The following is a 23,038-nucleotide window of genomic DNA, read 5'->3' as shown; positions in this document are numbered from 1 at the left end:
CCTCTCTTCACTCCTTCACTTGAGAATTGACATTCACGTACTTTGTATGATCTTTTGTTTCAATGCAGGCTATGATTATTATTGCATGGAATGGTGGCACACCAAGTGATATCTTTGATGCTGGAGTGTTCAAACAGGTTTTGAGCATATTTATAACTGCTGCTGTTTTAAAGTTGGGTCAAGGTATTTGGCTGAACTCCTACCTTATCTCCCTCTTCATGCCTAGAGATTTGCCAGTCCACATCTATATTATTTAATAGGCAGCTTAGTAGCTTAGTTTTAAGCAGAAACACTGCAGTGCAGATCTAGCTAGTGATATTTTCTTTTTATACCGCTGTTGATGATAAAACATAATTACTTCACGAGTCATACTCTAATATCTGTAGGGAGGGACCTAATGAAAATGTGTTTAGATGACAACTCAAGTATATCTGTATGTTTGCTTTGCCAGCGACCTAACAATAATGAATTTAATGACATGAAACTGAAGGATATATATGAATTTTGTAGCTAAGATGTATGCATAATTACTACTCCCTTTGGTCCAAAATAAGTGTCGTGGTTTTAGCTCAAAAAACCACGAAACTTATTTTGGATTGGAGGGAGTAGTTTATACAACTGTATTGTATATACTAACTTCAACAAATATAATCGATGCAGCCACCCTGGACATTGTATTTGGCTGGAAAGCAAGAAGAAGTATGTCGTTTGCAAGAAAGCTGCGTTATGTCCTGAAGTTAGTATCAGCTGCTGCATGGGTTGTGATTCTACCTGTGACTTATGCATATACCTGGTCTAATCCTTCGGGTCTTTCAAGAATAATTAAAAGTTGGCTTGGCAATGGTCAGAATCAGCCATCATTATATATTTTGGCTGTTGTTATATATTTGGCGCCAAATATTCTTGCGGCTGTGCTATTTCTTTTCCCATGTATCAGAAGGAGACTTGAGAGTTCAAATGTTAAGGTCATAACATTCATGATGTGGTGGTCCCAGGTAATTTTCCATCTATTGTTTCCTGTCATTAATTACATAGGTGTGTTTGTTGATATATTTTTTCCAAATATATCTGCAGCCTCGATTATTTGTTGGCAGAGGAATGCATGAAGGCCCATTCTCCCTCTTCAAGTATGTTAAGAGTAGAATCACTTTGTTAACTCATCTTCATGCTTGGTTTTACTGCTATGCTTTTTTCTAATCACTAATCACTGTTGTACTGATAGGTATACCATGTTCTGGGTTCTCCTTTTAGCGATGAAGTTGATAGTGAGCTTCTATATTGAGGTATCTAGTCACTTCCTGCAGAAAATCTATAAAATTCACTGCATTCCAAATGTGGCCTCACTGCCTCAATATTTATATTTCCATAGTTAAATTAATTTGTGTACATAAGCCATTTCTTGCTCTTGAATGTACAAAATGTTAGAACATCAATGGCATCAACAGCATGTTGGTGAATCCCAAAAACCAAGCCTTCTTAGCACTCAGCTTTCTGCTAGTGCTGCTTATTCATCTTTTCTTACTTGCTGGTTTCAGATCAAGCCTCTGGTACAACCAACAAAAGATATAATGAGAGAACCGATTCGGAATTTCCAGTGGCATGAGTTTTTCCCTAATGGTATTTATGATGAAGCTTGCTGTCTTCCTCTTTGTAACCTTTTTCTTGAAATTTTAGGCGTTCTTATTTTGTTTTTTTTGCAGCAAGTAACAATATTGGTGTTGTCATCGCACTTTGGGCTCCAATAATTCTTGTATGCGTCAATCCTTATTCTCTGTCAAAAGAAGTTGTTTAACCAGTATACTAAGTTTTGTCTGTTGTGTTGTCCAGGTCTATTTCATGGACACCCAAATTTGGTACGCAGTTTTCTCAACATTGATTGGTGGTATCTATGGGGCTTGTCGTCGACTTGGTGAGGTTAGTAAAATTTTCAGAATTACAATTTATTACTTTACAGATTGGGCTTGCTCTGCCTGCTTTGGTTCTGAATTGCTTTTCTTGTCCTATTATGCTGCTCTGCATTCAGTAGCAAATTACAAAACTTTAGTGCTAAGGCTGTTGTTTTAACTTCACCATCCCTACTTTTAGGCTGCCATTTCCAGTTGTGAAGCTGTACACAGGAATGCTCTCTCTTGTTAGCTAAAAAAAAGAATTCTCTCTACTGTTATATTATTTTATTATGAATAAATCTATCAGTTAGCCTCGTTATGTCTATATTGGTAACCATCAGCTCTATTGTTTATTTCCCTAATATTCTGGAGCCTTGTCTATCATCATCAAAGAAACTTATGATAGTCTTGACCCATGAAATCAGATACGGACTTTAGGCATGTTGAGATCTCGCTTTGAATCTTTGCCTTGGGCCTTCAATAAATTGTTGATACCTTCTGATCAACACAAGAGGAAAGGTTTCCGGGCTGCTTTTTCCACTAAACTTGCTAAGGTAAGTTTTCACCTGTTTGATATCAGGAGTAGATTGTTGGATAATCAGATTGAATATGCTACATTCATTAGCTCTTTTGACCTGACATAATTTTTTTAGCCTTCTGGTAATGAACAAGAGAGAGAGAAAATAGCTGCAAGATTTGCCCAAATGTGGAACTTAATTATCACAAGTTTCCGTGAAGAAGATCTCATAGATAACAGGGAGATGGACTTGCTACTTGTTCCATACTGCAAAGATCGTGAATTGGATATATTCCAATGGCCACCTTTTCTACTTGCTAGCAAGGTGTTTACCACTTGACCACTTTGTACTTTCTTTACTTGGATTCACACATTTGTTTATTTATTTATACTGGATTTTAGATTCCGATAGCATTGGATATGGCGGCAGACAGTGGAGGGAATCATCGCGATCTGAACAAGAGAATGAAATCGGACCCGTATTTTTCCTATGCTATCAGAGAATGCTATGCTTCATTCAAAAACATCATCAACACCTTAGTGTTTGGTCAACGTGAGAAAGTGTATGTTTAATCTTGTCATATGTTTAGTCTTTTCTCACCCACTTTATTCCTTGATTGAAGTTCTGTTTTGAAACCTCGAATTCCTGATTAATCGTGTGATGCCTATTTCATTCTTTTGCACTTCTATTCCTTAACTGAAGTTCTGTTTTCGTACCCAACTCCTGAATACATGCGTGCTGCCTATTTCAGTGTTATGCAAGAGATTTTTGAAGTTGTTGATAAACATATAGCCGAAGAAACTCTGATAAGGGATCTGAACATGAGGAGTCTTCCTGCCCTGAGCAAGAAGCTCATTGAGCTACTTGAGTTACTGGTATACAGAATTTGTCTTCATGATTGTAGGTCTCCCACCCCCCCCTCCTCCCTCTCACTGTATTTATCTGTTTGAGTACAGCAAAAGAATAAGGTCGAAGATTTGGGTCAAGTTGTTATTTTGTTCCAAGATATGCTTGAGGTGGTCACAAAGGATATAATGGAGGAACAAGAGCTCAGCAGGTGAGGAGCTTAGCTTCCTTCTATGAAAACAGCATGACATACTTTTTTACTGAAATATTATTCACATCTATGCCAAGCCTTTGCATCCATAGTTTTGGTACATGCCGCCGTATTGTTGTCTGTCATGCATATGCATATGTGCTTGCTGCCTTCAGGTTTAGCCTTAGAAAAATCCTTCTGTGCTTCCACATTCTGTTCTCTAAAGATGAACCGCGCTGATTATGGTAATTGATCATCTGATCTTTCTTGAAATATTGTGGTAACTGGTGCTATTGTGTTTTTCCTCTCATTGAAGTGTACTGGATTCCATACACGGTGGAAATGCTAAAAAACATGAAGGAATGACACCGCTTGATCAGCAAGATCAATTGTTTACTAAAGCTATTAAGTTTCCTGTGGAGGCATCAAATGCATGGACTGAAAAGGTTTAATTTTCAGCCTGTTTTTTTATTAAACAGTTTCTTATATGACGCTTCTTTTGTTCCTGTTGCTGTACTATACCTACTACTTCATGCTGATTTCAGATAAAAAGGCTTCATCTTCTGCTCACCGTCAAAGAGTCTGCTATGGATGTCCCTACAAACCTTGATGCCAGAAGGAGAATATCTTTCTTTGCAAATTCTCTTTTTATGGATATGCCAAATGCTCCAAAAGTGCGGAACATGTTGCCCTTCTCGTAAGTTCTCACTAGTGTTCTCGGTAGTAGTGTGAGCATAAAGTTTCTTTACTACCAAGCCTTCCATCTTATCCTAGAGATGCCATATTTTTCTTTGCTGCCCACTATCCTGTCTTGATAGCGGCTATATTTTTATGTCGAATATTCAGTTAAAAAATCTTGAATATTATAATTCTCTACAACTATCATGTTTCATTTGTGCCTGTTTGAAACACCGAATGCCTTCCTTGTAAGTGGCTCCACCCCTCCAGCAATAAAAGAAAAACCAGATGGCATGCGGTTTCTGACTTAGATTTAATTATATGTGACGAATATATCACGTACTACCACAATCTGTTGTGGGGTTTTTAGTGTCGGTGCTCCCCTTGGTATCTCTGCCATTTTTATTACGAGAAGAAAGAAAGGAACAAAAACGAGGTCTTACATTAGTCTCTGGTTAGCAACAAGCAAACACATGACTGAGAAACCTACAACCTAGCACCCATATCTCGCGCTGGGTAACAACCACCACCACGACCTAAGAATCTGCAGCTCTTTTTCCCAAGCCATACACCAGGACGTTAACCGCTGGTTACAAAGTTCGATCAGTTCAAGAATGGGATGTAGTTGTTAAATAGCACTATGTTATTTTTCCTTTTTCCAAATGATCCATGCCACAAGAATGAGAATGCTGCTAAATGCCTTCTAGCTCCATATGTAAGAATAAAAATTCCGAAATATGGAAGTTTGACTTTAGGTCAATTGTTCTTAATTTAGGCACTGGATTCTTAGTTCATTTTCATTCAAAATCTTCTAACTTATTAAGCATTCAGACGATTCTAAATATTTGTAGAAAATGACAGAATAATTGATACTCCCTCCGTTTACAAGAGGTTCTAATTTTAGTGTGTTTGTTCACTCATTTCAGTCTGTATGTAGTCCACATTGAAGTATCCGAAACATCTTATCTTTGTGAACAGAGGGAGTATATTTCAGGTGTAGATCAAAAGGTATATAAGTAGAGCATATGGGGCACATAAGAATAAACACAACATCGGGATAATTCTGGAATAATACAATATGCATTGCTATTTGTTTTGTCTGACTTTGAACTACACAACATGCGATTCAATTCTTTTCCTTTACTATATAATTGCCATGTCTCTTTTGCAAGATGTTGTATATATGGTTTTTACCTTACATAATGTTTTGTTTGATTATATCTTCTGACCTTTTTCACATTTCCTTTCTGGAACAACTTATGTACTGCAGGGTCTTGACTCCTTATTACAAGGAAGATGTTCTGTTTTCATCAGATAATCTAGAAGAGGCAAATGAGGATGGAATTACCATACTGTTTTACTTGCAAAAAATTTACCCAGGTTCTTTCTCCCTTGTGTAACATTTTGCTTGAAATAGCATATGTGGATTTCTTTGTGTCTTCTGACTGCCATCAAAACTGACTTTGTTTCACGATAATGTTCAAACCCTGAAGATGAGTGGAAAAATTTCCTCGAAAGGGTGAATAGATCTGAGGAGCAGGCCCGTGATGATGATACAATAGAAGATGAGCTTCGTCTTTGGGCATCATATAGGGGACAAACATTGACAAGAACTGGTATTTTCTTACACTCCATTCGCATGCCTGCTCTTTGTGTCTTGCTATGTGGTCCAGTTTTGAAATCGTTGCTTCTCCTGTTTAAACAGTAAGAGGGATGATGTACTACCGAAAAGCTTTGGAGCTTCAGGCTTTTCTTGATAATGCCAAAGATGATGGTATTTCCATTAGCTAGCCTATGATGTTCTTCTGAATGGGGCCTTGGCAATTATAGTGATTTAATCACTTCTCTTTCTCTGTTTGTTAGATCTAATGAAAGGCTACAGAGAGATAGCTGACATGAAGGAATCTGAATTAATGACAGAATGCAAAGCGATAGCTGACATGAAATTTACATATGTTGTCTCATGCCAACAGTATGGAATCCAGAAACGTTCTGGTGATCCTTGTGCACACGATATTTTGAGACTAATGACAACGTAAGTTTCAGTTTGAGACTCGGAAGTCCTGGATATATGTTGCTTTGTGTGGATTATGAATCTTTTAATTTGGTCCATTTCTTTGTCATCTATATGCTAACGCAAACATGCATGCATTCCATTAGCAGTGCCTTTGCATTTCTATGTGTGGGAAATGTTAGTTGTGCTAGACGAATGGCAGTTTGTTGATATTCTTAATAATCAGTAGCCAATAATAAAAACTGCAATTTTTGTTTATTTTATGTCCATCCTAGTCGGTAATTAGTGCATGGTGATGTTCGGTGTCCTGGTCTATCAAATTTCATTATCATCCAAACCAGTGCTTGAATGCTAGATAGTTGCATTTATGAGGGCACATTATTCATAATAGTGTCATTATGTGTATTTTAGACACATACTTGTATATACGATATATGGTGGTACTAAAATAATAGAAATATATTTGCTGGGCAGATATCCATCTTTTCGTGTTGCCTATATTGATGAAGTTGAAGCACCTAGCCAAGATAGAAACAAGAAGACTGACAAAGTTTACTACTCAGTTTTGGTGAAGGCCGCGGTTACAAAATCAGATGATCCTGGACAGAGTCTTGACCAGGTACAGCAAAATTCTCTGTTAATTCAGTATACCTTGGTTAAATTTGCTGCAAGTTATGTTGACTGTGTTTCTCTTTGTTTATTCTTAACTATGTCCACTTGATGTGGAAGACGGGAAATAAATTTTAGGAGGCCTAGGCCAAATAGGCATGTGAAAAAGATAATCCTTGTTTTGACAGGGTGAAACTTATTTGTGAGACTGGCTTAAAGGCATCCACATAAGCTATTGTTCATTTCCATATTGCCTACTAAAGTTTATGTTTACGAGTACTTTTTTTTATGTGTTAAGGAGTCCATTTTATTGCTACCAAGTATCACAATTGTCCTATTTACATCAGGCTTTCTTCCTTGAGAGCAATACCTTTGTGTGTTCTCAACTCTCAGTGGTGAAAAATGAGACACTTAATTGCCATCTATCTTTTGTGCATAGGTCATCTACAAGATCAAGCTTCCAGGCAATGCTATTCTAGGTGAGGGAAAGCCAGAAAACCAGAACCATGCAATAATTTTCACTCGAGGCGAATGTCTCCAAACTATAGATATGAACCAGGTACAGCTTGTTGCTCTTGCTGCTTGAAGGAATTATTTCACCTCTCCTTTTCCTTCTTTTATTCAATGCTATCAATAACAGGAGCATTACATGGAGGAGGCTCTGAAAATGAGAAATTTGTTGGAAGAGTTTCTGGAGAAACATGATGGTGTGAGATATCCATCTATACTTGGAGTAAGGGAGCATATATTTACTGGCAGGTAATCTGGCAGTTTTGTTTTATTAAAATTGTAATTAATTAAATTATGTAGCTGTGTTACCACTTTTGGATTATCTAACATGTAATTAGTGCAATGTTTCATTTTGCTAATCCTGTGGTTTTTCCTTCTGGACTTTTGCAGTGTTTCATCGCTGGCTTGGTTCATGTCAAATCAAGAGACGAGTTTTGTGACTATTGGACAGCGTGTGCTTGCCAATCCATTAAGGTATTAATCCTAGAGTATCTTGCACACATGCACAGCATGTCATAATCATGTTTGTGGTATCTATTAGTTTTGCTTCCATAATCATATTAAAATGTTTGAATTGGCTGCTTGTTTTATTTTCTTTCTCAATGATGGTACTAACTAAAATTACTGGACACTTGGGCAGTTCCTTGAGTCATGACTTTCTGAATGCTTCCTTAACAATTTGTTTTTTGAACATCTCTCTGCAGGGTTCGGTTTCATTATGGCCATCCTGATATATTTGATCGCCTTTTCCACCTGACAAGGGGTGGTATAAGTAAAGCATCTAAGATTATCAATCTTAGTGAGGACATATTTGCAGGTGATAAGCTTTTGCTATTGGCGTTTGTGTTAAGGAAATCTGGCACCGTTTTGGTAGTAACATGACATCTTCTGTTGCAGGATTCAATTCTACACTACGTGAAGGCAACGTCACTCATCATGAATACATGCAAGTTGGCAAGGGAAGGGATGTGGGTCTTAATCAGATTTCACTATTTGAGGCAAAGATAGCAAATGGTAACGGTGAACAGACACTCAGCCGTGACATTTACCGTCTGGGGCACCGTTTTGATTTCTTCAGAATGTTGTCGTGTTACTATACGACAATTGGGTTCTATTTCAGCACAATGGTAAGTTATGAACCCTAAATATCTCTTTCCTGAATCGTTGGTTAACTGCTGGCCTAAATCGTTCTGCTTGGTCTCAGATTACAGTTTGGACTGTGTATGCTTTCCTTTATGGGCGTTTGTATCTTGTCCTCAGTGGACTTGATGCAGCACTTGCTACTGGAAAGAGGTTCGTGCATAATACACCGCTCCAGGTCGCGCTTGCATCAGAATCTTTTGTTCAACTTGGATTTTTGATGGCATTGCCCATGATGATGGAGATCGGTTTGGAGAGAGGATTCAGAACGGCATTGAGTGACTTTGTGCTCATGCAACTCCAGTTGGCATCTGTTTTCTTCACATTTTCACTTGGGACCAAAACTCACTATTATGGAAGGACGCTACTCCACGGAGGAGCTGAATATAGAGCGACTGGACGTGGGTTTGTGGTGTTCCATGCCAAATTCGCCGAGAACTACCGACTCTATTCTCGCAGCCATTTCGTGAAGGGTATTGAGCTGATGATTCTGCTTGTCGTGTATGAAATATTTGGACAGACGTACAGAGGAGCTATCACTTACATCTTCATCACTGTTTCCATGTGGTTTATGGTGGGCACCTGGCTCTTTGCACCCTTCCTGTTCAACCCTTCTGGATTCGAGTGGCAGAAGATTGTGGATGACTGGACTGATTGGAACAAGTGGATCAGTAACCGTGGAGGTATTGGTGTGGCTCCAGAGAAAAGCTGGGAATCATGGTGGGACAAAGAGCAGGGGCCTCTTCGGCATTCTGGGAAGCGTGGCACCATTCTTGAAATACTTCTTGCATTGCGTTTCTTCATCTACCAATACGGGCTTGTGTATCATTTGAATATAACCAAGCAGTATAACCAAAGCGTGCTGGTAATATCTCTTTCTTATTTTGTAATCAGACAGATGCTTCCGTATGTGTCAGGTCTATGCAGTCTTTCTAACTGATGCCATTTCCAGGTTTATGGCTTCTCATGGGTTGTGATTCTAGTCATGCTGCTTGTTATGAAGGTAATAATAAAGTTCTACGTTTCTTTAGTTTAGTTTTGGTTTGCATTTGTCCTGGAGAGATACTTGTTCACAGATCCAGTGCTTATGTCGTTATTAATTAGTCAAGATTCTGTGCTGATGTAGAATATTCAGTTAAGTTTGGTCTGCATTTGTCCCAGAGAGCGATCGTTCACAGATCCAGTGCTTTTATGTCGTTATGAATTAGTCAAGATTCTGTTCTGATGTAGAATATTTAATAACTTGCCAGTTTAGTTGTTTCTACAGATTAAAATTTTACTTTAGAACTGATCTAAGCCATAGTTTTGCAGCAAGAATACCATGACTTATTTTATCTTCTTTTCGAGCCGGAACACTCAGCTGTCATGATTTTTCTTTGCAGACCGTGTCAGTCGGCAGGAGGAGGTTCAGCGCGGAGTTCCAGCTCGTCTTCCGTCTGATCAAGGGGCTGATATTCATAACATTCATCTCCATCATCATAATCTTAACAGCAATCGCCCACATGACAGTCCTTGACATCTTCGTCTGCATCCTCGCCTTCATGCCGACTGGATGGGGCCTGCTTCTGGTTAGTGAGCGGTGAACATACATATCTTACTCTACATCCACATGCCAGCTTTTCCATCTCAGGTCTAACATCTCAGCTAACCTTCTTTGCCAGATTGCCCAAGCGATCAAGCCTGTCGTCGAGATGGTCGGGCTGTGGGGGTCGGTGAAGGCTCTCGCCCGGGGCTACGAGATCCTGATGGGGCTCCTGCTGTTCACGCCCATCGCGTTCCTTGCGTGGTTCCCCTTTGTGTCCGAGTTCCAGACCAGGATGCTTTTCAACCAGGCGTTCAGCAGAGGCCTGCAGATCTCCCGTATCCTCGGCGGCCACAAGAAGGACCGAGCCACCCGGAACAAGGAGTAGGTAGAAAGAAGATCCAGGGCTAGCTCCTGCGGACTTTGTTCATTCATCCTAGTATTATCGGTGTCGCTCGCCCCCGACTCTTCTAGATTCTGCTGCCACGATTGTTCCCCATGCGTTTCTAATTTGACTTCATCCAGAGATCGGGTGGGCGTGCTATAGGCTACTTAGTAGTGTTCTCCCATGTAGGTGTAGATTCAGAGCTGTTGCGACTGCGCTTTATGTACAGATCTACTACTCCTTTGCGTGGCTGCTGAACCTTATGTAGACTTGTAGTGATGTGGGGAAGGATTATCTGATGCAACTTATGCAGGAAGTACAATTTCTGGATTAGGTTTGGCGAAGAATTTCTTCGAGCTGTCTGGTTCGATCAATCACGCCGAGTCTTGTCTCCTGCAGTTTGTTTTGGGTCGAGTAAATTTGAGCTCTATGCTTGGCTCAGATCAGAGATCGTTATGTTCTGCATTGCTCCACTTTGTGACGCTCATATTCTTTGTGCTGCATTTCATCGCTTGTACTGATACCTGAAAACAGAGGAGGTACAGAATGGAAAGTACAAGCTGAAACCGGGTAGGGTGGATGCTATCTTGGCAATGTAGATGGTGATTGCTGACCGACTGGATCGCGGTCTATAGCCAGATAGAAACCCCATTTTCTGTACTGGGTACTCCACAAGCTCTGTTAACTCCAAAACTCAGATAAAAACCAACTCTCTTTCCTGACACAAATATTTCTAAGCTCCTTAAGTCTTCTAAGCGGACCCTCAAACCTCCGGGCCCCGGTATACATTTAGACCACAGTGTCAGGACCATTTTTGCCATCTAACGGGGACTCCTATATGTCCACGGAACAGTTTAGAAGTATGGATTCCTGTATCTTAACAATAAACGTGTATGTAAGAGGCTTTGCGAGAGTCCAAACATCCGACCGGCGAACACTATGTATCCATGCCCTCCCTCTCCTCTCTCCAGAAAATAATCTTGAATAGAGATGGCGAGCGTCGATGCCACCATGAGGGCATCTGCCATGGCCGCCGGCGAGCGCTCCATCCCGGTCGTGGCCTTCTCCTATCTCTCCACTCTTCCCTCCCTTCACCTTCCACCTCTCTTCTTCCGACGCCTGCCAAATGTAAAAAAAGGACATTTACGGTGTCGTTTTAGGGGCTAGCGTTGGAGATGCCATATACACTTCGTCTTCCCAACCCCATGAACATTGGAATATTCTTTTTCTCCAGCAATAAAATGGCGTATTAATGACATCTTAAGATCATTTAACACTACCGTACTAACCCTCTTAGGTCCAATAATATCAAATGATGAGTTCTTGATAAATAAAGGCAAAATCACTTTTATGTTTGATGTGATAATTTTTAGGTACAAAAAGTGGGTAAGTTTTGAAAGGTTGCGTGGCAAAGTTTTCTTGGGAATTGATTAGTATTGACAGGACACGGTTATGGTAATTGTTACTTTGCTACTGAGCTCATATGTGAGGATTTGGATCATTCGCCCCACTTTACATGGGGTTTGATGATTTGCCCTAGGGTTGTCTCAATGGCTAGTGGCCCCAGCTCCACCCGTAAATAATCAAAGTTACTATACTATTTTAATTTCTCGCTCAAATGCACGCGATAGTAGCAATGACATCAAAAAAATTAGTAAACAAATTCAAAAATTTCTGCAATAACAGGAGTATGAGTTCGTTAATTACGTACCCACCGACATACTTTGCAAGTATGTTCTTGACCTGGTCCTCGTCTCACTTTGTATAAACCATTTTTTAAAATTTAGAGTGGTTATGACTTAGATCCCTCGCCACCAATTAATGCTGAAAGGGTCTTCCCGATGACCAAGTAAACAAATTTGTACTATTTTTCTGATTACAAAAATCTACACTTTAGTCCATACAGGAAAGAGCAACTCGTTTCAGTTGCAATGCTCGATGTACAAGCAAGTGAGCATTTACTAGATGGGAAGACTTGGCTACAAGTGGTAGACTTAGTCCATAGAGGGAAAAGGCATCACATTTACATCCACGTTATGCTATTCTATAGAGTCAACTGAAATTTAGCATTCTGATTTAAAAAAATGTACCCTTAGTCCATACAGGGAAAGAGCATCTCATTTCAGTTGCCTACTAACTAATGTAAGATGTACGAGCAAGTGACCATCTACTAGATGGGAAGACTTGGCTAGAAGCGGTATTGACTAATCATCCTATCTAAGCAGCCCTCGTTGCTAGTGCCTAACCCAGTACACAATCATTAAAGATAGCTTAAAACTAAACAACCTGCATACTAGCACTCATACATTGTGAGCTGACACACACAAGATCTGTGTTAGGCTGGTCACAATGGGCAAGAACATAAGCTAGTAACTTACACACTTTCCTAGACTATGTTACTACCTCCATAGTGGGTAGGAACATCTATATAGTGTCATGCAACGATGTATTTATTAAGTTATAGATTCATTGTTTCTTGGAGTGTGTGATGTTCTGGTAACTTAGCTAGTTACCACAAGCACCTCTCTCTTCATTAAATATGTGCCACATAAGCAAAGTTGTATTGGAGTGTGTGATGTTACTCCTAAGTTCCTCCCCATTGTGACCAGCCTTACGATACATAATTGACTGATTATAATGCTCGCGACAATTTACTAATGGGCATTAAGTTAGAGAGTACTTGGATATGTCCCAACCAGTATTAGTCCCATGATCCCAATTTTAACATTACAGATATTCTAGAAAAACCCAAGAATGTTCACAAGACATATGTCTACAACTTCTAAAAAAAATCCAGATCGAAATACGTAATACACACTGAGAAACAAAAAACACAAATTCAAGCAAAAAAGACACTATTCACGATGAATTTGTCCTTGTTTCTGCACTTGTGTTTCTAATTTGAATTCAAAGTTGGTAGGAGCTGTAGACACATGTCTTGTGAACATTTATGATTATTTTTAGAACTTCTTGAAATGTTCAAACTTGAAATTTCTAAACTAGGAGCATGTGAGGGCTGTTATCAGTGGATATTTTTCCGGTCTCAACCAATAGCCATACTCTCTGCATAAACTTTTAGGTTTTTTCCCTAATAATGTTTTGTCTTGTGAGCATCGTCTCCTACGACGGACTCGCCTCCTCCATGCGGTGTAGTGCGGTTAGGCAGCAACAACAGTCGAGGCGATGGACACCGCGCACGCCCATCCCATGGCGGCGGCCATGGCGTGGCCACCTGTCACTGTGCTCGCCTCTCCACTTGAGACCAACGACCGGAGCCGACTCCGCACTCGGAGCCCTGACTTGCAAGGAGCGCAGGCATTTGTAGATGTAGGGGCAAATGAACACGGCGCCAGCGAGCCAGGAGGGGCTGCGGGTGCTTGACACGCTCCATTCCCATCCATCCCCTATCCCTGGTTGCCACCGTGCCATCTTCAGTTCGGCAAGCGGTCGCATGTGGCCACACAAGTCCAGCATGGTAGGCTGTGGTGGCTGCGACATCGCGATGCTGGTAGGCTTCACGGCGTGGTCGTCGGGGTAACGATCCTAGACAAGAGGGTGGCAACGTGATGTGCATGACCTCCTTTAGCAGCGTGCGCATTGGAGCAGTGACGTTTGTGCTTGTGCCTATAACTAGTTATGTGCACGATGGTGGTGTCGTCACTCAGAGACAACGCAGAGGAGCCGACGGGTCGGAGATTGAACTCGGCAGCGCCCATAGGTGAAAACCTAGCGCCAATGGTAGGCATCTTTTCGGCAGAGGTTAGAAGCGTATATTCGGCATTCCTATGTATAGATTGGATGCAGCGCCGCTAGTTGGTGTAGCTCAACGACTGCAAGATTTGTCGGATCAGATGGATTGAGCGTGATGCCCCGAACATTGGCTCGATCGCATTGGGAGGTTGTGTGAGGCACAACCCACCTCCCCCACCACTGCTGGCGAAAGCCGCCATGGTGGCACGACCATGATGCACATGACAACCATCGGCAAGACCGCAGTGCAATAGTGACCGGAAGAGACGAGATGGTGTCTTCCCTTCTGGTGTTTTCTCCTTTGGCCGGCTAGTTCTGTGTGAGTAGGCCGATCGAATGGTGGGCGATGACTATGCCGGTAGACATCAGGATGCTTTATCCATGGGTGAAAACTCAGGATCTTGCCTTATGGGTTAATCGGGAAGCGTCAATGCTCGTACATTGTTACCTTGTCCAAGGTGCTGGTTCGAAGATCTGCTTTGGCTTCACAACCTTGGTCTGACATCTGGTTGGACTAGGTAACATCGGCGTGCGAGCGATTTTACTTCTTGAAGGTGTGAACTTGAAGCATTGTGTCCTTTGTCTGCTAATATCTTGTGTAGGTTTGGTGGTACAGTTTGGGGAGGTTGTCGCGAGGCGGGTCCAATGTGGATGGCCTCAGACTTTTTCCCTCTTTGCAAACCAATTTGTTCAGCGTTTGCAATAATTAATAGTACATGGCTGTGTGCATCACCAAAGGCTGAGGGTTTTCCCCTCTTTTCAGAATAAATAAATAATGCTTTACATCCACAGCTTCCCATCGCGACTAGAAGGAGTGTGGCAACTAAAATGGAGTGTGGTGCATTAATTGCGCTCCTTCCTAGTAGTGATTGCACACAAATCTTAACTACCACACACATGGGTGTGGAGAGAGAGAGAGAGAGAGAGAGAGAGAGAGAGAGAGAGAGAGTACATGCATTTTGTTAATATATTGAAGGAACAAGCTTGCATAGCCAATCAGACTTGTATGCAAAACGGAACGAGTCGTCCGATTCATGCAAAACCAGGCGAGCTTAGTCTAGATCTAACGGAACACTCCTTTTTTTTTGGTATGTGGATCCAAGGTTATGCACAGGGAGAACTAGTTTTATTTTTCAAGTTGCAGTTTTTGATAGGGGACCTACACTGAGCTTGAGAAGATTCTTTTCTGGTCATCTTTCTGCATCTATGACCAAGTCTCATCACACATTGGGAGGTACCAAACAGATACCGTAACACTCAAATTGTACAATTAAAACACTTGACGTACCCAATGAGTTGTGTCAGCTGAAGGTTTGGACCGTTTCCACGCAAAAAGTACAAATAAAAGGTTTGAACTGTTGGGCTGTTCGTCAACTGCAATCTTTGGTGCTTCATGCATCACCTCAAAGTCATCAGTATTTAGTTAAGTCTCATTTGCACTTTCTGAAGTGAAGGAAGGTTCCCCAGCGCTGACGCAACAAAGTAATCATTGAAGTTAATGTTGGCATCCTTCAAGGCCGAGATGTGGTCTTCAATTCGACGCGAAGAGATTCCAGTCTCGGCATTCTCTACTCCCCAGTAGAAACCTGACCGGTGCAGACGTGCCGAAGTGAGTACCCCAATCTGGTGAATGCGCGAAAACCTTGAAAGTGATAGTTAGTACTCCCTCCGTCTAGGTCTTTTAGGCCGGCGGGCAACCCGACGTGTCTGTTTTTACTAGGCTGATGGCTAAAATGTGTTACTATCGCTGAAATCAAGCACCACACCATGGACACCACAATCAATTACCTTCGCACAATGTGCCTCTACCGGCATGACCATTTATTTATGAGTTCCTCCTAGTATCCTTCTCTATATGAGTTCCTCCTAGTATCCTTCTCTAAGCTCAAAAACCATGTCCCTCCCTGTGCTCTAAACGATCAAACCTTGGGCTGCCCACTTCCAAATCAAAGTTTCTTTCTTCACTAGATAGTTCCCTCAAAAATTGTGTAGATGCAATACATATATGTCCTCATATGGACCCCTTGTATTATTGATAACAGTAAAATACCTATAAATCAACAGGACAACACTAGGGCCATGAATTAACAAATGTATAGAGCATTATGTGCGAATTTTACTTTTTACCACAAAGTTGTGACATTGTGACAGCTTTTACCGAATTTGTTGTGACACTATGACAACTTTCACCCGATCTATTGATTATCATTTACAGGCTAACATGACAGTTGATTGGGCACACAACCAACCCGACATGTACTCATTAGGGACATATAGAATATAAAGTCAGATACAATGAAATCCTATATAAGACCTCTTGTAGTAGTGGGTAGTATCATAGACTAGTATCGTACCTCCGCAATGCGTAGAAATCTAGTTGTGTCTTTTTTGTTTTGTTTTTGAACTATTTGTTTTTCAAACTATTTTCAGTTGTCTCAGAAATAGCAAATGCGTAGAAATATATAATTGCTCCGTCCTTAATTACTTGTCGCAGAAATGGATATATCTAAAACTAAAAATACATTCAAGACGGAGGGAGTATATACTTATCTAGCTGTTGAGTTTTGGCCGGTTGTATTTGATCGGCCAGAACTCTGAAATGTGATCCTTCCCGCGGTGCACTGTAAGTACGTGCGGCGGCCTCGATCCAGTTGCAGTATTTGACCATGCGGGCGGAAGTCGTGGCCGATGGTTTAGTATGGCTACCACGACGACGACGACGACTTAGCTAGCGCTATATAATCCCCCACGGGCAAGCATCTCGTCGACACGAACAAGCTAGCTAGGGAGATCAGCATCAGCTGTGTCTAGCTAGGTGCCCGTACCTACATAGTATAGCCACGGCTTACACCATGCCCCTGCGAGTCGAGGCCCTGGTTGCCACCGACGCCGCCTCCGCCGCTGCCGCCGAGGGCAGGCGTGCCAAGGACGACGTATGGGTGGCGGAGGAGGGAGACATGTCTGGAGCCAGCGCTGGCCGGCCGCTACTGTTCCGGACCATGAAGGTCAAGGGAAGCATCCTGCATCCTTACAGGTCAGTTTGCACGTGTCCATTCTGACATGCATGCTCTTTTTATTTCCTTTTATGAGTACTCTGATCTTCTCATTATTATAAGATATTTTCATTCCAGTCCGTATATAGTTCATGTTAAAATACCCCAAACGTCCTATAATTCGAAACGGATGCCGTAGTATAGTCCAGTCCTAAACTTCTGAATTTGAATACTCACGACCGTCTTTGCAACAACAACAGGTTCTTGATCCTGGTGCGCTTGGTCGCCATCGTCGCCTTCTTCGCGTGGCGAGTAGAACACAGGAACCATGATGGCACGTGGCTCTGGGCCACGTCCATGGTGGCGGACGCCTGGTTCGGCTTCTCATGGCTCCTCAACCAGCTACCCAAACTCAACCCCATCAAACGCGTGCCGGACCTTGTGGCCCTGGCGGACCGGCACGGCGAAGCCATCCTTCCAGGTATCGACGTCTTCGTCACCACCGTCGACCCCGTGGATGAACCGGTCTTGTACACCGTGAACACCATCCTCTCTATCCTTGCCGCCGACTACCCCGTCGACAAGTACGCCTGCTACCTCTCCGACGACGGTGGCACCTTGGTGCACTACGAGGCCATGCTCCAGGTTGCCAGTTTTGCCGCGTTGTGGGTCCCGTTTTGCCGAAAGCATTGCGTCGAGCCAAGGTCCCCGGAGAACTATTTTGGGATGAAAACCCGGCCATACGTTGGGGGTATGGCAGGAGAGTTCATGAGTGATCACAGGCGTGTGCGTAGAGAATATGGTGAGTTCAAGGTGAGAATAGATTCCCTTTCTACAACCATCCGCCGACGATCTGATGCCTACAACAAAGGCGATGATGGTGTACATGCCACTTGGATGGCTGATGGGACACAATGGGCGGGTACATGGATTGAGCAAGCTGACAACCATCGAAGAGGACACCATGCTGGAATTGTTCAGGTAAACATTTTTCTGTTTGTTCATTCAGGTTAAACTTATAAGTTACACCTTTTGAATTCCTCTAAATTTATGAATCTAGCTAAATCCCAGTCTTAAATCTCAGTCCACGTGCTACATGTTGATTTGGTGGCTTAAGACACAAAACGAAAAGGAAATTTGAAAATCTGTTAGTTTTAGACTTTGAACATCAGACAAAATTAAACACAATGGATAGTCACATCTACTTAAGAGTGAATTAACAAAACTAGCTGGGTGATGTGAGGGCATCATCTTCAGTGTGTTCAAATTGGTAATTATTTTTTTATTTCATGCATGCCTCCTTTTCTTCTCATTTAGCTCCATTTGCAAAATGCATGATGTTCGACAAGAAATAAAAAAAGAACGATTTTCCGTGTGTGATCCGTCTAGGTGCAACTCAGATGATCTATCATTTTTTATTATATATAAGAATATGTGATCATGTTGCCAAGAAATAAAAAAGAACGATTTTGCGTGTGTGGTCCGTCTAGGTGCAACTCTGATGATCTACCAGTTTTTATTTATCTAGCTATATTTACGGATATCTACCAGTTACAACCTATTTAGGTATAGGTATAAAGATCCAATAGATGCGGTATACTTAGGTAAGTCATGCAGATATAGCATAATGTAATATGTTTAGGTACGATTATGTAAACCAAAAAGATATGATCTGTTTAGATACGACCATGGATTTAACGACATGTTGAGGTAAATTATGAAGATCTAATGTTTGTGATATCTGCAAGTATGTTATGTTGATCCGACGGATACGATCTGTTTATGGATGACTACATAGATCTGATGGATGAGATTTACTAATAAAGACATGATCCATCAGATGGCAACTAATTTTTTTTGGCTTTTGTTTTGAACAAGCAAAGTGCCCCTCGCAATAAGAGAGCATCATCTTTTAGTGCGGGAAATCTTGAAGTATTCTTTTTTATCTTATGTGGATATTCTTTTGCGTTAATTTATCACTTCATTGTTTAATGGACAACTTTATAGGTATCGATACATGTAGCTTTTACATTTATTTTGTATATACTGTCAGTTTAGTTATGTTCATATAGATCTAAACATTATTACCTATTTATGTATGTTTATGTGGATCTAACGATTAAGATTTGTTTAAGTAATAATTACGAAGATCTATAAAATGTCATATGTCTAGGCATGGTTATGTTGATCTAACCAGTATGATTTGCTTAGTAGCAACTATGTAGATCTAATGACACAATCTGCTTAGGTGCATTTATGTACATATAATGCTTATGATTTGTTTTGATACAATTATGAAGATATAATGAACGCAATCTGTTTAGGTACAATTATGTAGATCTAACGGCTTTGATTTATTAATAAATAGATAGTTCACCAAGTCAACGACCGGCTGTTTTGTCTTTTTTATAAGAATTTAAATCTTTTATCTCTAATTTTCTTATGTACCACATTTTTAATATCTAATAGCTATATTAATAGCATAACCCTCTATTTTATGCTGTGTTGTGGTTTTAGTATATAAAATAGTTATTCAGTTGACCGTGCGCTAGCATTTTTTTCAAATTTACTTGATTAATAAAAATGGTGTGACTACTATGCACTTTTGACAGGTCATGCTAGACCATCCAAGTTGTAAACCACAACTTGGATCGTCGGTGAGCACCAACAGTCCAATTGACTTGAGCAACGTTGACACAAGACTCCCCATGCTCGTCTACATTTCCCGGGAGAAGCATCCCGGTTATGACAACCAAAAGAAGGCAGGCGCCATGAACGTGATGCTCCGCGTCTCCGCGTTACTCTCCAATGCTCCCTTCGTCATCAACTTTGACTGCGACCACTACATCAACAACTCACGAGCTCTCCGTGCCCCTATGTGCTTCATGCTCGACCCTCGCGATGGTCAGAACACGGCTTTCGTCCAATTCCCGCAACGCTTCGACAATGTCGACCCGACAGATCGCTACTCCAACCACAACCGTGTCTTCTTCGACGGCACCATGCTCTCGCTCAACGGCCTCCAAGGACCTACCTACCTTGGCACCGGTACCATGTTCCGTCGTGTCGCACTCTATGGCATGGAGCCACCACGCTATAAAGCGGAGAACATCAAGCTGGTAGGTAAGGCCGCTGAGTTGGGTAACTCGACGCCATTCCTGAAGTCGATACCGGATGGAGCAATCCAAGAGCGGTCTATCACCCCGGTGTTGGTCGACGAGGCGCTCACGAGTGACCTGGCCACCCTGATGACATGCGCTTACGAGGACCGGACTTCATGGGGGAGAGACGTTGGGTGGGTGTACAACATCGCGACAGAGGACGTGGTGACCGGATTCCGCATCCACAGGCAAGGGTGGCGATCCATGTATTGCTCCATGGAGCCGGCCGCGTTCCGCGGAACGGCTCCGATCAACCTCACTGAGCGCCTCTACCAGGTGCTCCGGTGGTCGGGCGGCTCCCTCGAGGCGTTCTTCTCCCACAGCAACGCTCTCATCGCCAGCCGTCGGCTCCACCCTCTGCAGCGCATCGCTTACCTCAACATGTCGATCTACCCGATCGCCACAATGTTCATCCTGGCCTACAGCTTCTTCCCGGTGATGTGGCTCTTCTCCGAGGAGTCGTACTACATCCAGAGGCCGTTCGGCACGTTCATCATGTACCTCGTCGCTGTCATAGCGATGATGCACGTGATCGGCATGTTCGAGGTGAAATGGGCGGGGATCACGCTGCAAGACTGGTGGCGCAACGAGCAGTTCTACATGATCACGGCCACGGGCGTGTACCCGACGGCGGTGCTGTACATGGCGCTGAAGCTCATCAGGGGGAAGGGGATATACTTCAGGCTCACGTCCAAGCAGACGGAGGCCTGCTCCGGCGAGAAGTTCGCCGACCTGTACACTGTGCGGTGGGTGCCGTTGCTGATCCCGACCGTGGCGGTGCTCGTCGTGAATATTGCTGCCATCGGGGCGGCGATAGGCAAGGCAGCGACATGGGGTTTTTTCACGGACCAGGCATGGCACGCGGTGCTCGGGATGGTGTTCAATGTGGGTACCCTCGTGCTCCTCTACCCGTTTGCACTCGGCATCATGGGGCAATGGGGGAAAAGACCAGCCATACTGTTGGTCATGTTAGTCATGGCCATTGGCACCGTCGGGCTCTTGTATGTCACACTCCAGCAGGATGGTCACAGGATGTCGTTCCTAACCAGGCCATCTGGGTAGTCACGTATGTAAGACCCATCTTTTATTTTATTTGTATTGTAGTGCAATAATTTGAGTATTTGAGCAGGAACGCCGTTTAGTGCTCGGAGCCTGTTCTTTGTTGGAAATAATAAACCACAATTCGTAATTCAATGTTTGAAAAAATATGGAAAAAGAATCCACATTATCATATGATTTACATATTGCAAAATCGGTGGCATTTATCTTTGATCTAACGTGGCATTTACCTCTCTGATGGCATTTACGTTGAAATAAGTTGACAAGTGAGCTGCACAAAAAAGAAAAAAAAATCATGATTTTGGAAACAATGAACCTGTGTATGTAATGTTCATTGTAGAAAATCACCGATTTTGCCTTTTTCTTTCAACACTGAAATTGTACAAACATGTATACTACATTCATATGACCATGTAGATATTTTTCAGATTTTTTAAAACTTTGAAAAATAGTTTTTGATTATTGAATAAAATATATGTGCTCCATAGAGCTCGAGCAAACAAACGCTGCACTCGTGTCAGGGTGCATATGTGATCAATTCTACATAGCATGATAACTGGTCATTGTGTGGTACTCCTAATTCTCTGTGTCTAATCTATAATACAAAAATAGTTGATCTTCACTACACCTAATTCTCTCAACATGCAACCTTCCACTTCAGCATCTTTTTAGGACTCTGCATTATTTTCTCAGTCAGTTAGTGTTCCGAATTATTAATCGGTATGTAGGACGCGTCGGTTCCTCTTCCTAACCGAAGAGTCCTAAGGCTAGTCATCGTGGGGAGTAACTTAGACTAATAACATGCATATGTTACTAGTGTATGCTACTACATTCATAGTGGGTAGTGTCATGGATATGATAATATAAAGATGTTCATTTGTTACTTTGTAGACTCATCTTACATTGGGAATCGCCATGTGATGGTAACATATTAGAGCATTGTAACAATATAGCTAACAGTTGGCAATAAGAAGTTGCCATGTCATCTACAGTCAACCTAATAGCTGGCTTGTACAATGGTAAGATTTAAATATGTAGTACTTTATTAATAACTGGCTCACCATACATTCTCACACAGTGACTTGGGTCTAGTGCTATAGCCGGCTCCTATTCTACAGTCTGCTTTACTTCACTCTCCTCTACTCTCTCCTCCAACCAAGCAAAGATATAATATTTTAGTTCTTATAGCCTACTTATGTCATCATATTGTAGTACTTGTTTTATGTCACTTCATTTGCATCTCTCCTCGTTAATTACTCCACATCATATTTCTTGCCTATGTGGCATGCATGTTACTATTTATGTTACTCCCACTATGATCAGCCTAAAGAGGTGAGACGCATCATTTTCGTCTACACATCTCATATGCATCTCTCCTCCGATCTATTGTTCTTCCTAACCGAGGGCTCCATGGAAGATCGGCAAAACTACACACCTGCCCTTCCCCACTTGATGGTGGATGACCCAGGCCCTACGCCCCCCTCACCTTGGTCTAGCAGCTCTGGGCCTCTGGCCTCTGGCTTCCCCGGTAGCGTGTCTTCTGGGTGCGGAAGCGGGACTGGTGCCCATGCTGTGCGGACTACAGAGGTCACCGCACTGCCACCACACTAGCGTCCCACCAGCGCGTCCGACCATCTTGTGAGCAGTGACGCCTAGTCATCGGAGTTGTCTATTTTGTTGAGGATGGAGGATGCAAGCCATTGAATCCCGGTAATTCTCCAACTTCCCTGAATATATTTCCGAACAGAACTATCCCTGAATTGATAAGAGCAGTACC

General features: G+C 42.2%; 2 protein-coding genes across 2 annotated transcripts in view; both read left to right on the top strand.

Annotated features, from left to right (window-relative positions):
- LOC119332338 (callose synthase 3-like) overlaps nt 1–10,675 on the top strand; it is a 14,437-nt gene extending 3,762 nt beyond the window's left edge. Inside the window, exons 14-41 of the mRNA XM_037605524.1 lie at nt 55–183; nt 661–995; nt 1,075–1,127; nt 1,223–1,283; nt 1,536–1,617; nt 1,701–1,750; nt 1,828–1,914; nt 2,312–2,440; nt 2,540–2,728; nt 2,806–2,966; nt 3,156–3,279; nt 3,361–3,461; nt 3,757–3,886; nt 3,986–4,137; nt 5,389–5,498; nt 5,612–5,734; nt 5,824–5,892; nt 5,982–6,153; nt 6,607–6,751; nt 7,181–7,300; nt 7,382–7,500; nt 7,642–7,725; nt 7,956–8,068; nt 8,149–8,378; nt 8,456–9,256; nt 9,344–9,394; nt 9,774–9,959; nt 10,053–10,675. Coding sequence (XP_037461421.1) covers nt 55–183; nt 661–995; nt 1,075–1,127; nt 1,223–1,283; nt 1,536–1,617; nt 1,701–1,750; nt 1,828–1,914; nt 2,312–2,440; nt 2,540–2,728; nt 2,806–2,966; nt 3,156–3,279; nt 3,361–3,461; nt 3,757–3,886; nt 3,986–4,137; nt 5,389–5,498; nt 5,612–5,734; nt 5,824–5,892; nt 5,982–6,153; nt 6,607–6,751; nt 7,181–7,300; nt 7,382–7,500; nt 7,642–7,725; nt 7,956–8,068; nt 8,149–8,378; nt 8,456–9,256; nt 9,344–9,394; nt 9,774–9,959; nt 10,053–10,301 — 4,355 coding nt within the window. The 3' untranslated portion in view covers nt 10,302–10,675. The remainder of the gene's footprint in view (nt 1–54; nt 184–660; nt 996–1,074; nt 1,128–1,222; nt 1,284–1,535; nt 1,618–1,700; nt 1,751–1,827; nt 1,915–2,311; nt 2,441–2,539; nt 2,729–2,805; nt 2,967–3,155; nt 3,280–3,360; nt 3,462–3,756; nt 3,887–3,985; nt 4,138–5,388; nt 5,499–5,611; nt 5,735–5,823; nt 5,893–5,981; nt 6,154–6,606; nt 6,752–7,180; nt 7,301–7,381; nt 7,501–7,641; nt 7,726–7,955; nt 8,069–8,148; nt 8,379–8,455; nt 9,257–9,343; nt 9,395–9,773; nt 9,960–10,052) is intronic.
- A 6,225-nt stretch (nt 10,676–16,900) lies between these two features.
- Nucleotides 16,901–21,341, top strand: LOC119332135 (mixed-linked glucan synthase 2-like). The gene is made up of 3 exons (XM_037605305.1): nt 16,901–17,082; nt 17,302–18,022; nt 19,654–21,341. The coding sequence occupies exons 1-3, from the start codon at nt 16,901–16,903 to the stop codon at nt 21,262–21,264; spliced, it is 2,514 nt and encodes an 837-aa protein (XP_037461202.1). The 3' UTR covers nt 21,265–21,341.
- Nucleotides 21,342–23,038: the final 1,697 nt, after the last annotated feature.

This window comes from Triticum dicoccoides, chromosome 7A, assembly GCF_002162155.2.
Source record: "Triticum dicoccoides isolate Atlit2015 ecotype Zavitan chromosome 7A, WEW_v2.0, whole genome shotgun sequence".
NCBI lineage: Eukaryota > Viridiplantae > Streptophyta > Magnoliopsida > Poales > Poaceae > Triticum > Triticum dicoccoides.
This window is presented reverse-complemented; position numbering and strand designations above follow the sequence as displayed.

What these genes read in the sequence shown, in the direction of transcription:
- LOC119332135 (XM_037605305.1), top strand. Translation starts at nt 16,901, where the DNA reads ATGCCCCTGCGAGTCGAGGCCCTGGTTGCCACCGACGCCGCCTCCGCC. An exon ending in AGCATCCTGCATCCTTACAG is followed by an intron (nt 17,083 to 17,301) that starts GTCAGTTTGCAC and finishes CAACAACAACAG; the next exon opens with GTTCTTGATCCTGGTGCGCT. An exon ending in ACCATGCTGGAATTGTTCAG is followed by an intron (nt 18,023 to 19,653) that starts GTAAACATTTTT and finishes CACTTTTGACAG; the next exon opens with GTCATGCTAGACCATCCAAG.